Source organism: Balaenoptera ricei, chromosome 13 (genome assembly GCF_028023285.1).
Source record: "Balaenoptera ricei isolate mBalRic1 chromosome 13, mBalRic1.hap2, whole genome shotgun sequence".
Classification (NCBI taxonomy): Eukaryota; Metazoa; Chordata; class Mammalia; order Artiodactyla; family Balaenopteridae; genus Balaenoptera; species Balaenoptera ricei.
The window spans coordinates 9,314,533-9,328,047 of NC_082651.1; the positions used below are offsets into that span (position 1 = coordinate 9,314,533).

General features: G+C 48.7%; 2 protein-coding genes across 7 annotated transcripts in view; one reads left to right on the top strand and one right to left on the bottom strand.

Annotated features, from left to right (window-relative positions):
- Positions 1–6,995, top strand: part of LOC132377236 (cytochrome c oxidase assembly factor 5) — a 34,580-nt gene extending 27,585 nt beyond the window's left edge. The window contains exons 4-5 of the transcript XR_009506586.1: positions 3,478–3,650; positions 5,141–6,995. The gene's annotated coding sequence lies outside the window, so the exon portion shown is untranslated. The remainder of the gene's footprint in view (positions 1–3,477; positions 3,651–5,140) is intronic.
- Positions 32–13,515, bottom strand: part of INPP4A (inositol polyphosphate-4-phosphatase type I A) — a 125,730-nt gene continuing 112,246 nt past the window's right edge. For 4 of the 6 annotated variants that reach the window (XM_059943396.1, XM_059943398.1, XM_059943399.1 and 1 more), the window contains 2 exons: positions 11,747–11,901; positions 32–2,994 (listed from right to left, as the gene is read on the bottom strand). In XM_059943396.1, the coding sequence (XP_059799379.1) occupies positions 2,862–2,994; positions 11,747–11,901 (288 nt within the window). In that variant the 3' untranslated portion in view covers positions 32–2,861. Of the gene's footprint in view, positions 2,995–11,247; positions 11,902–13,515 lie in introns of those variants that run through there. The other 2 variants (XM_059943400.1, XM_059943401.1) reach the window with 2 other exon arrangements.

Genomic DNA, 13,515 nt, shown 5'->3' on the forward strand with positions numbered 1-13,515 from the left:
ACTCTTACAGGGTGCACGCAAAATCTGATGTGCACTGGGACCAAGGGCAAAAGCAGCAACTTCATACTTAGCACATGAAGGGAGGCTCAGAGAGGGCAAGCAAGCTGCTCAAAGTCACCAGCCAGTGAAAGGTACAACAGGATAGGGATCTGAGTCTGTCTGAAGCTGAATCCCACGCCTCACTGCCCTCTACTTCCAACTAAGTGAAAACAGGATTATAAAACAGAAATGTCTCATGTTTACAAACACTGAGCGCTCAATGCAATGCCCATCAGTCCAGCCAGATGCCGGCCACAGAACCAGTCCTCCTAATGTATCAGAATGAATCAGTCAGACCAGGTTTAGTGATCTCGTTAGTTGTTTATTGTCATTCTAAAGACTAGCACATTTACAGCATACATGGCTTTGAATGAGCTAAGAATATATAAAACGGTAACTATATGTTTATATATATTAATACTGTCCAAAACAAATAAATAAAAGTACCTTAATGCACTAAGCTTGGCAAATACAATTGTGTAAGGACAAAACTGTTATTATACAGTATTTGTACGTTTTTAAAGGAAACCAAAGGCAACTGTGCTGCAGACGCTTTCACAGAATCCACGTCACATCTGAGCTTTCAGTACGTCTCAACGTTTCTTTTTAAATGGGTGCCTTATATAAGGAGCACTTGATGGAACCTCCATTTTACGGGAACCTGTAAAACTGCCTTCCTTCTCCAACTGAAAACTCAAAGCTCCCGTGTGACCTGGGTACCTGCAGCCACCACGATGGGCAATGTGGCCCCCACTCAACGAGCTTTGTAATCGCGCAGTGCCGCTGTGAGACTGACTACCGCACAGGAGCGGGGGAGTAACGCTCAGGTGGAATACTGAAACCTGAATATTTTCTACGTGATTAGCCAAGTCTTCGACTTTTATGGTGATCCAACATGAAGCCAAAATTAGGAAAATATTCATATAAAGGTGCCACATGCAAAACCACAAACAGATGACAACATTTGCTATATTCCCTTTTGGTAAATGCAGGTAATGCTCTTCAGACCAAAAAAAAAAAAAAAAATCTGAAAGTTGTATGAGTAACATTAAAAATACAAGGGAGTTTTTAAAAATGATGTTAAAATGAGTAAAGATGGAAATATACAGATACTAGAAAATGACAAATGAAATGGTGGAGGTGAAAGACTAAGTCAGCCATACTGGAAGCTGTCTTTGCACATGGATCGATAACAGCAGGAGAATCTGATACCACCTGCTGCCACCTGTGCAGTGGGCTTGCGGGACAAGTTTCTCCACCTCCGCCCTCCACAGTGAACCCAGCTGTGCGGGGGCTGGTGAGCGCCAAGGGTGCCTCACTGACTCACCCTCCACACCAGTTCACACTCACCAGTGGGCGTCAGGAGACAGCAGGCTCCAGGTGTGCACTGACTTCTGAGGAGGAAAGCATCTGAAAGGTCACCTGGTTCCACCCTTACCTGATGCCCACCCTCTGTCCCTGCCAAGGGGTGGTCTTGCCTGTGCTTCAGCTCCCCAGGCCCAAGCTTGTTACATGTTTCCAAGTGGCATTTCTAGAGGAGCCCAAAGAATAACATTTAGAATTTTAGATAAAGGAACTTCCTAAGGGTTCACAAGTCATTAGGATCAGTATCATGGATATGTGCCACATACATTTCTTTTACAGCCTTTTAAATAACATGTAAACATAATAATGATAAAAACAGAATTGATAAAAACATAAAACTCTGCTATGTGCAGATGACTCATCATCATCTTATAATAGATGACCAGACATAATTTTCTATGAAATTCCTAAGTTTTATGGTCCATTAATCCCTTTCAAAATCTCATTTTAGGAGATATTTCAACTTTCTCAACAGCCATCTTACATAACAGAATGAGTAGTAACAATTATTGCAAACCTAAAAGACACTTTGATCAGACATTCAAACATGATTGTATTGTCTTCTAGAAGACAAAAAATTGGGAAACCCAACAGAGGACACCGATTTTGAAAATATTTAGGCTTCCACTATCTCTACGCAAAATCCCCCATTGTTGACTGAGAGGCATCAGACGATACCACGTGCGAGGTCCTGACCTGGGGAAGAAGGGGAGACATGCCCTGGGGCCGTGGACTACACACGGGGCATACGGCAACAGGAGACGGCTGGCCTCATGTCCTCGAGCAGACACCCTGTTCTTTAAGGGACAGGGGTGGCCCCTACTGTGTGGACAGCTTTGCAGGTGTTGTCTTCTAATAAGTCTTATCTCAGGCTGATTTATCAGCCTTTACTTCAACTCCTGGTTCCACCTGTGCTGTTACAGGCAGGCTGATGCACCAGAAGCACTCACCCTGACCGCATGAGACAGAGCGAGCGTCTCTCCCCAAAACTTCCCTTAACGTTTAACGTTTAGTGGTCTGCCCGGGACCCAATCATTTAAACTATTATTTACCGTTTTACATGGAGATTTTTAAAAAGTAGATTGTAAATCAATGCTCAATTTTGAGTTACTCAGTAGAAAAATAAGTTAGGTGAGCAGCTGCCTAAGTGGGCGTTTTAAAAAGTCTTCGCATTTCAGACGCAACTGGCTTGATTCATACAGGTAACTGTTGATATCTGTGTGGTTATGGCTGAAGGCTGTTTAAACGGGCAGCTGTTGACTCTCCACACTAGTGAGCCCAACATTACCTGCTATGGGTTCCAACGCAAAAAACATGCTCCATAGACTCTTCAGTGAAATAGTTTTAAAAACGTAAAAGTAAAAACCAATCCTTCAGGTCTTCTTGAAGAATTCATATATGACACTAGAGGGTACCCACATTTATTACATAACAGCTAATTAGAGGAAACCGTGTGTTCATGTTTCAACTTTTCCGTAAGTCCCTTCAGGAGGCCTGTAATGCTTGGGGAAAGCCTTCAGCTGCAGGGAATTAAACGCATATTTGCGACTTCCAACATTCTTCATTGTATTTTCTCTTCGACAACCCTCACTGGGGAAAAAACAAGCACAAGAAATGACAGCAGTAAAAAAGGAAAAAAGAAAAGACTTAAACTCAGATGAAATGAACTGATTATTTTCATAGCATTAAAAAAAAGGCTGATTAATTTAAATGGATGCCAGACTCATTTATGACAATACACATGTAAGATGGTGGGTTTCTGAACAAGGCAATTAAGAAGCACAGAGATGGACACAGGCTGTATGGGACTGCGAGGTTTGCATTTCCAAAAGCAGCACTGTATCGAAGTGGAGGACAACTTTTTTTTTTTTTTTTTAAGGTAATGGTTTCACATGTATTTCGTGTCTGGTTATCTGAGGGGTCTATCCTAACTAGTGGTTCAGAGGTTCTGTCACATGGCAATTTCAATGGAAAAAATGCTACTCTTACTGAAAGCCTTTAAAAAGCTGCATTTTTCTATATTAGCAACAGCTGTTAACTGTCTCAAATTCAAAATGCTGATTTTCCTTGCAGAATTCAACATGTAGCAAAACCATCTGGCTCAGAAGGCGGCTGTCACATGCTGTCTCAACCTGGGAGACAGCTGTCCCGGGCACACAGCAATGCCGCGGGCTGTGCGATGGCTACACGGCTCTCAGCGCTGGGGCGTCATGAAGAAGTGACCCCACTGAGGTCACCTTCTCCAGGTGAGCTGCCCTCGTTGTGGTCACCTCTCTCAAGAGTGCCACTGAGCCAGTGAGAGCCCACAGGGGGCCCTTCCCTAGAGAACCTGCCACCAGCCTCTTCTGCTGCTGCACTGATCAAGGGTTGTCATGGCAACCCAGTGGGCAAAGCAAATGCTCAACAGGAGGATGAGCTGTCAGGCAGGCCTCACATTCCCAAATGGGAGCCTCAGGGGAGCTCTCTGGGAAATGTTGTGATAGACATCAAATTCACAGGCAAAAGTGATTCTAAATAGGAATGACTTCCTATAGCACAGTATAAGTTTATAGTTTTATATTATTCTAAGACTAGCAGTTAAATAAACTATACTAAATTTAGTACAAAATCCCCTTTATGAGATGTAATATTTGCAGTTACCAAGAAACAGTGATTTAAAAAAAATATTTCAAGTTGTATGAAGACTATTATGTCATGCATTTTAAAAAAATATCAGTGGCAATTGCTCAAGCCTTTTAAAGTGAAAATGACAATCTCATTATTAAGAACATGAAAAATATTTTTGCTAAGACAGTGATTTTATTCAGAAGATAAACTCGGGTATTTTAGAAAAGTATCCACCTGCTTGTTATTAAGTAATTCAGTAACTCAGATATGCTTTCTTGTCACGAGAACCTCAAAGCCCTCAGCTACATGTGTGTCATCTGCACTGAGCGCCTAGGCCATATGAGCAGAGAGCCCTAGAGTAAGTAAAGACCATGTTGGTCTAACATCCAATAATCAGATAAAAATACTCTGTTTAAAGCAGAAGCTATATAGGTGCTTCTTTAATCTTTGGAAGCTCTTACATTATTGGACTATTTCAGATATGGCTTCTCCATTTACAAAGAAATGTACACACTTTTCAAAAACTACCTATCAGTAGTAAATGTCAAACTGCTTTGAGGAACGAAGAAGAATTTGTGAACTGTGATATTACCTTTTATTTACATGTTAAAGAAGCTGATTACTGGTTTAGCTGGCTGAATACACTACACATGAAATTACAGTCAAGATTACACTTTATTTTTAAATCAAATTGTGCTTATTTTCCCTCAAATGTTTGAATTTGGATTGAGTTTACAAAAATCTGACTAATGAGGCTGATCGCACGCTGACTCTATCACCCAGTGTTTAGACAAGCTCCAGCCTGGGGCTGGGGCCTGAGGTGTGGAGAGAGGCAAGGCCGTGCTGTGGTAACTGGCGTTTGCTGCTGCAGGGGCCAACGTCCATCCTAAGGCAGAATACTTTGATCCCTCACAATGGCTGCATTATTTTTAGGAGTCCATAATACACATTGAGGTGGCCTTGGATAGATTTTTAGAAAGAGGGATTTAATTATTTCAAAGCTACATGATTTTTTTTTATTATATCGATAAATTATCTCAAGGACATCTATTTTTTAAAACAAAAAATTAGAACTGAAACCCCAAGTGGCAACTGATTTTAGTGACAGCTCTGTTTTTCCTTTCCGGAGGGGAGATTCCCCTGTGGAACTCGTCTGGACACACGAGTGCCGTGGCGACCCTGAACAGCCAGCGTCGCCTGCGCTGACACCGCCTCAGCGCTAGCGTTAGCTCGGAAGCAACCTGAACACCTTCACCAGGTACCAGTGACTCCCCTTTCTTGAATCATCTCCCCATCTTTGTTTTATCCTGCCTGTTTCTTACTAAAGCAGAAAAGATTTCAAATATATATTTAGCCTGACTTCATAAGGCCTTGGCGACATGAAAACTCAGCTCAAAGGCATGCTGAGCTTCCTTCCTCAGATGTGCTAAAGCACCACCACCACCCCAAGCCTCGTCTGATCTCGCGGTGCGCTGTCTCCATCTCACCTCGTGACTGCAGAGTTAGAATGTGCTGCCTTCCGACCCACCCCTGAAGAGAAAAACCAAGAATCTTAGCTCCTCTCCTTCCATCCATTTCTCTCTTATCTTGGCAGCCAAGCCTACAGGAAGGCCTGGTGGGCACCATGACAGCCGGGGGCAGACAGCCGGGCACAGGCCATGGTGTCCGTGAGGCCCCTTGGGGGGCGGGGGGGGGGTGCTTGTCTAGCTGGCCGCGGCCCCCGTTTGCTGGGCGGTGGCACCCGGGAAGAGGAGGGGACGCTCTGTGTGGTCAGAAGGGCCTCCCTCATCTGCCCACGGCCTCTGCCAGCCCGGAGGTGGGCACAGCACGTGTCACCCCGGGGCAGCAGGAGTGCTTTACCCAGAACAGGCTAGGAGCTATGGAACGTGAACCGTGGGGCCTGCCTGCCCTCTTTCCAATAAAGGAACGAGATGGTCTCAGAAAGTCGACTTGTACACCTTGATGTGGAGGAGGACAAGTGGTGGACACACCTCTCCACAAGAGCCACAGGCTGGCAGCACCTCACCTGTGACTAGTGTCATGTTGCTACAACTTAACACCACCAGTCACTTGGCATTTGGAGAGAGACTCCCTCCTGACAGATGTCAGGAGCTGTGCCCCAGAGCAGCCACCTCACTTATCCTAGAAAAGACAGAGCGACCACACTGCACTTGTGAGGAGAGTGGACTCAGCTGCCCTACGCTCCCGCAGTGCTCGGGTCTAGGACACAGCGGTGAGGAGGATGCCCTTTCGTCTCAGAGTTTAAAGTCTGCATCTGCCATCTGTCACCCACTGCTTCTGCAGTCGTAACTGCCTCTACAGTTCCCGGAACCCAGACTCAGATCTGAGGCCAAACCAGAGAAACCCCAGAGTAAGTTCTGGAAGTCTGGGGGAGGGAATGGAGAGGCCAGATTTTGTGGTGGACTGGGTTTGTGTGCGTGCCTGGGTGTAAAGTTTCTGGAAAAGCCAGCTTCTCTACATTCACTCCAGTGTTTCTAGAGTGGTGAAAAGAAATCCACTTCCATAAAATGCAATGTATGGGAAAGCCAGCTGGAGGCCAAAACAGAAGCACAACATAATCTGAGCTGGAAAACAGAGAAGCCGCCGCCCGTTTCTTAGGCAGGATCTGTGGGTTTCCCTGTCATCTACTCTGCTGCCTTCAGAGGTGTCTAGCCACCCTTTTCCACACAGGAATGTTAAGGCTATACAAATCCTCCCATTTTACAGACATTGCCATGTTCAAATTAAGAGTGATAAGAACAGAAACCAAAGTGACCTTTTCTCTCTCACACCTCCATCTGGCACAACTGCCCAAAAGTCAGGCCTTATTTTTTGGTAAATTTTGATTTTTTTTTTCATAATTAACCATATTTGATTTGTAAGAGAGAAAAGGTATCTGGACTTGAATCTGGAATTAAAGATGCAGGGGTTTTTTTTTTGATGAAAAATGCTATTTCAAGAAAAATAAATGTATCTAACTTTAACAGCCTTTTGTTACTCTGTGCATTGGTTCCTGGATCAGTTTAATGACAAATATTTAAAAGAGTAATTCTAAAGTCACATGCAATATGTTATTTTTATGTGCCTGATTTGATACAATGAGCTACCGTCTTCACAGCTTTGTGTCATCCCAACTTGGAAATAATAACGTAAGCAAGGAAATGTTATAATTCTGCAAACTGTTTGCTACTATAATTTCAGGGACTACGCTTTGAAATGAAAGCAGAAAGTACATGTCCTATTAAATAGGTTTATCTAGATGAGCCAGTTAGAAAGCATCTAAACTTTTCATTTCTCTTCAAAAGGAAAGGAAAGGTTAGCAGTACATTTAAAGAATAGTATCAAATATACAAATTCTTTCCTCACAGAATTCCTCTCTCTAGGAAACAGGGCACAAGAGATATACAGGTAATAAATAGTTTTACATCAGAAGGTAAGAGATTTGGTACAAGTAATTCCAGGCCAGCTAAACAAAGCAGTAACAGAGCTCTGTTAAGAACACGTTACAAGCACTGAAAACTCTACAGAATTTAAACGAACACGTCCTCTTGGTGAAATAATTTGGCAGGTGTTTACAATTCAGAACAACAAAATGTCAAACTGTAAGGCATGAAATATATCTTGGCGGACCATGCTCTGACACATTCCTTCTGTCCAGTTAGGTACACGGTGGCTGGACATGTTCTGGCACTTTTGTTTTTCTGGTGATTTGTTAATTTCTCATAATGATATTCATTTGCAACGCAATTTGGCCACCAGGTATGCTATGCTCAGGAAGAGCCACGCAATCAGTAAATTGGGGCTCAGAGCTAGTAAAGGGATGGAACAGAGGAGGCTGGGGTCTAGTCTTAAGTCTCGGATGGGCACCAGGCCGCTCAAGTTCTTCTGGGTGACTACCTCCCGTGTTCCAATGCTGTGAAAAGGAAGAAGGTTGGGAGAAAGGAAAAGAAAAAGGGAAAGAAAATAAAGGAAAAGGAGAGATACATGCAATGGATTTTTTCAAAAGTATGGGAAAAGAAGAGGAGAACCAAAAGATAAGATTTAAAAAAACATGGAATGAAGCCACAACACAAAGAAAAAGATGATATGCAGAAAAGGGTGTAAAAGGGATACCAAAACAAAACGAGCACAGTTACAAGAAAGAAAGGAGAGAAAGAGAAGGGAAAATAAGAAAAAAATACTGTAATCTACTGAAAACAAACACGTGTGGGCCGACTAAATGGTTTTCCATGCTCACCCCCTCGCCTGCCAAGCACACGCCATGCTGCCCTGCCGTGCTCGCACACGCGGCCAGACGTGGACTCCGAACAGCAGGCGGAACATGAAGAACCATCGGGGGCGTCTGACCTTCTCACAGGTGCCTGAGCGGCAGGTGGTGCAACTTACTTCGCCAAAGCTGCCTCCTGATTAAACACTCAGGTGATAACCGTTTCCCTTCAGTATCAACTGCAGGCAGAGCCCTCACCAGACTCGCCTCGGCTTTTAGGCTGCGCAACGGCAGGGTGTGAGCTACCGTTCCGAGTCATCGTTCTGTGAGATGGGGTCTACCAAGAATGGAGTCCAACCCAGCTCACTGGAAACTGGGGGGGGGGGGGGGGGGTCTGTCCCCCTTTGGTGCTACCGAAGAAATGTGCTGAGGTGAGGCTCCTGGAGGACCCTGGACGCCCTGGATGTGCCATTCTCACGGGGGACGCTTCTCATGCCACGAGCACTGACGGTCACAACCCCGGCCACGGCAGTCTCGGGGGCCACAGGGGCTACTTAGGAAGGCCCACACTTGTGTTTCGGCCCCTGCACTGGGGACGGAGGGGCACCACCAGCAGGGAGCTGGAACGGGCTCTGACGGCAAGAGCCAAGCGTGCGCATCTCTTCCCAGCTCCCTGGTCTGTGGTGTCGCTCGGCAGCCTGAAACAGGCCCTGGTGGGAGTGTTTATGCCACAGAAATCGGCAAACAAGACAGATCAGGTTTTGTTTTTGTTTTTGTTTTTGGAGAGAGCTGGCTGTCAAGCACTTGCTAGCACAGCGCTGGCCAGTGCTCACCCTGGGCCTCCAGACACAAGACAGCCTGAGCGGCAGCCCTGCCCCTCGCCCGGCCCACCTGCCCCAGCCGCCCCAGCCCGCTGCCGGCATGCTCTGCTCCTCCGTCGGGTAAGCCAATGCAAGCCAGAAAGCAAGAGAACCCCGCAGGGCACGGCCAGATCTCCTGCTGCCTCCTTAGGGCTCCGGGCTGCCCCGCGGCTCCTGGCCACCCCGCAGCCGGAAACACCGGCTACCGACCAAGCCACCTGGGGCCTGCAGCCTATGAACAGACGTCTTCCCCACACGGGATAATCCAAAAACAGAGAGGTCAGGGGTAACAGTGTCACATGGAAACAAATGCATGAGGCCAGGTGGACAAGGCGGTGGCGAGCACGGCACCCGGGGCTGGTGCTCTGAGGATCCCGGGGGCGGCAGAGGCGAGATAGCATGGAGCTTTGCTTTGGTGTTTAATAACTTCTTCAACGATTATTAAGGTAACATATGTTCACTGCAGAGATTTTAGAAAATTCAGAAAAACCTAAATAAACTTTAAAAAGACATCCATGATTGGAGGTGGATGGGGGTTTCAGAGAAGCAGAGGGAGGCCAAGGGAATGATGCCCGTCCCATGGGAGGAGGGTCCTTCCCTACTCAGGACCCCGGCGTCCCTGCCCGTAATGTAGGAAAGCAAGGCCGACTTCCCAGGCTCAGAAGCGCTCAGAGCAGTGGCAGGATGACTGCCCAGAGGGCGGGTGGGCAGGCCCTCGGGACACTGGGTGTGACTGGTATGGGAGCAACCTGTCAATTTGTATTAAAGGCCTTACAAGGGTGTACACTTTTTAACCTAAGGAATCAACAGGGCAGACGTGGGTAGGAGAAAACACAAGGGTATTCACTGCGCCCTTATTTAAAGTGCTGACACACCGTATACAGCTTAAAGATTCAAGGACAGCAAATTGGATAAATTATGGTGTGCTAAACATGATAAGGCCCACATTCATTAACCTGAAAAAATGCTCACAAGACAGTTAACTGAGAACAGTAGGCTAAAACAGTGGGCAGAGTTACACATCTAACTGCATCTGTTTGTGCATATGTTTTGTGTACTATTCAGGGACTGGGTAAGTTGACCAATGCGTGGGTTAAGCACATTCACACTCATACGTATGCATCTGTGAACACGCATCGGGATGTTAGCCGTGTTCCTTGTAGTAGCAGGAATACGGAGAATTGTCCTGTGGGGTGTGGGTAGGTGTGGGAATCACTGGAGTAGGGGCTTACGTGGATTTTCTGATTTTCCTACAAGGAATAGCAATCACCCACGTGACAGAAGCTGTGAGAGCGCCTCGTGTGTTGCCAGCCTCCCAGTTCACCTGTGCGCGTGTGGGTGGCCGCCCAGCCCCTTGGCGGGCTGCAGGCCAGCAGATGGGGCCGCCCGTGCGTCTAAGGAGCCACCGGCTCCCTGGTCTCCCGAGACCTTCGTGCTCAGACGCAGTCAGAACCAACTATTGTTTTCATCGAATGTGTTCACGGAGCCAAGACTGGATAGAGGCCTCGACCGAGGGGTACCAACTGTACACCTGACGTGCGCCTACGGCATGGACCCCATCCTAATATCCGCCCCACAACTAGAGCTGTGTCCCTCCATTTTTCTCGTCTCTCTGCGGCCGGCGGCCTGCGTCTCACCAGCGCGGTCCTCCCCTCCACCTCGCAGCTGACCGCACCAGGGATGCCGAGACCCCACCGCCTCCCTGAGGCCGAGGCAGGGAGAGTGTGAACTTTCTAAAAGTGCATCAACAGGCAGCCCTGAGGTCACGAGGTTTGGGTGAATTTGGAAAGACCAAACAGGACAAAACGGTTCCAGTTCTACAAAACGCTACTGTCAAAAGGCAGGCGCTCAGGCATCGCTTTCGTGTACGACTGTGAGAAGGTGAAACGGCAGAGACATACAGAAAGGATAAGAGAATTGAATGCTTTGAAGAATTTGGTGAGAGGACAAATGGTACAGAACGTTCAGTAGAAGTGACTTGGAGACGAGACTAGAACAGCATTGGCGGCTACATGGAAGAAGACAGGAGGAGCAGGCTTCTTATCCTTTCTTTTGGTACGTGAGGGGAGGCGCTCCCCAGCCGTGCCGGAAACAAGGCATCGCCCGACAGCGGACAGAGTTTTAGTCCCAGGTTTCATCCTGCAAACACGCCTGCTGCCTCGGAATCAGAACATCATTAGGGCAAGGTGGCCACGGCACAGGGACAGGGGAGGGGCTGCTGCCAGGAAACACTCACTGGACACTGGGCTCATGAAAGCAAACCCAGCCCACCGCTGGGAGAAGCGGAGCCAACCGGCGCAGCCTGCGGACGCTCGGTCTCCCCTCGGCTTGAAAAGAGGCAACGCGGGATGGGAACAGCCGGGGCCTGCTGGGACGCCCGGGCCCTGAGTCGCACCCACAGCAAGGTGAGTGGCCGGGGGACACCGGGTGCCAAAGGACGGCCACACGGCCGCCTCCGAGCTCACCACCTCTGAGCTCGCCACCTCCCTCCCCGCTGCCTTGGCTCGCCCGCTTCAATGTGGTCCCGCTCAGACACAGCGCCGGCTCTTTTCTCCCCCTGACTCAGAAGAGGACACTGGATGTGACGTGCCTGCAGTTTGACTTGGCAGACGTGGAGGAATTCTCCAAAGCCAAACTAGAGCATGGCCGCCGGGCCCGGGGGACTCACCTGCGCATGCACTCCAGGGCCTGCGTGAAGACCTGCGGGGCCATGCCGTGCTCGTGCTGCAGGATCAGGCACTGCTCCAGCGTCACCGACATGGCCGTGCGGTCCTTGGCGCTCTTGCAGCTGGTGAACCGCACCCCATTGAGGCGGCGGCAGATCTGCCAACGGGAAGGCAGGCTTTGCTTAGAGGGAGACGGGACAGGTCGCTGCCCCGGGCCACCTCCCGGGGCCTCTCCCACAGGACGCTGCTGCCTCCCGGGGGCCCCACTGTCTGCTCACCCACCTTCCCAGCTCTGCCCAGACCAGCCCTTTGCTGCCCACCCCCTGGGGTAGGTCAGAGAGCTCCCAGGATGCCCCGCCCCCGCCAAGTCTCTAGGCCTTTCTGGAAGTTACAGCACAGACCCACTGGTCTCTACACCCTTCCTCGTCGGCACGGGTGGGAACAGCTCGGCAGACCCACTTCCCTGTGGCCACCACCTGCCCACCAGGCTCCCCTCCAGCTTGACCCAGGGCCCTGGTACAGGACCCAGCACACCTCCCCTCCCAAGTGAGGGGCTCGCCTGAAGGGCAACCCCCCTGCTGAGAAAAGGCCGCCTCAGGGCACCTCCTCTCCCCATGGAAGGACACCTGGGAGCATTTGCTCTGCACCACTAGGAGCAATCCTAGGCACACAGTCCCCAAATCGAGAAAGCCCTAGAACAAAAGACTTTTTTTTTTTTGGTATAAGTTTGTGGCAGCCTCGTTTGGCAACATGACCAGCTCTTGAGTGGATGTCAAACTATCTACAATTTTTATTTATCCCATTTTGTATACGTACTAATACTTTTCAGTAAGACAGTATTCAAGAGTTTGATTCCAGAGTGCTGCCCCAGATGCCCCCGGGGATGTGAAATCATCCACATGCACCACGTTACACACAGGTGATGTGCACCCTATCACACGCCTAGGTACACCGTATCACCTTTCTGAAACATGGAGCCCTGTGAATTCTAAAACACCTGCCCACGAGAGCTTCAGACAAGGGCCTGTGGACCCGCAGGAGATGCTGCACTGTGAGAACAACATGGGTACCTCACGAAGAACCACGTGACCTAACGCCAGCGGGCTCCGTGACCTGCTGCTCTCAGAAAAACACCAGAGGCGCTGCAGGCTGCCCTACAGACGGCCCGTGCTGCTTCTCGGGCCAAGAGGCCTCAGCCGAGACCACGCAGCCACTGCCAGGGATGCCACTCTACAGAGGGCACAGTGTGGTCCTCAGCACTGTGTCTGGAGAAGGACAAGACAGAAAGGACCCAAACAAGTTCAGCCAAGACCATCAGGAGGAAGATGGGCATCTTGTGAGAATACACAAAAAATTTTTAAAAAGATTCTAAGCAGCCCCTGAGCTAGGTGAAGAGTGAATTAATAAAATCATAACTGATGAAGTGAACGTGGACGTGCTCGCTGAATTCCACAGGCTGGAGAGTTCATGACCCAGACACGTGGCATAAACCAGAACTACAAATAGGGTCAAAGAAAGTTACATTCACAGGTGGTGGATCCAGAGCTCCAAGAGGTTCTGGAAGGTGCAGCAGGGTGGCCACAGGCGCGTCCCTGCACAAGAGGGCAGTCTGCAGCGCCAGGCTCCAGTCTTTGCGGGGGGACTATCAGCCACTTTGGGGTGCTGGCGGCTCTCCCCAGGTGTGAATTAGGCCCAACTAATAATATTCCAACTCTGTGTGTGAGTCCCAGTGTGGACAGGTCCCCTCATCAGGGGTGAGTGAATGACGAGC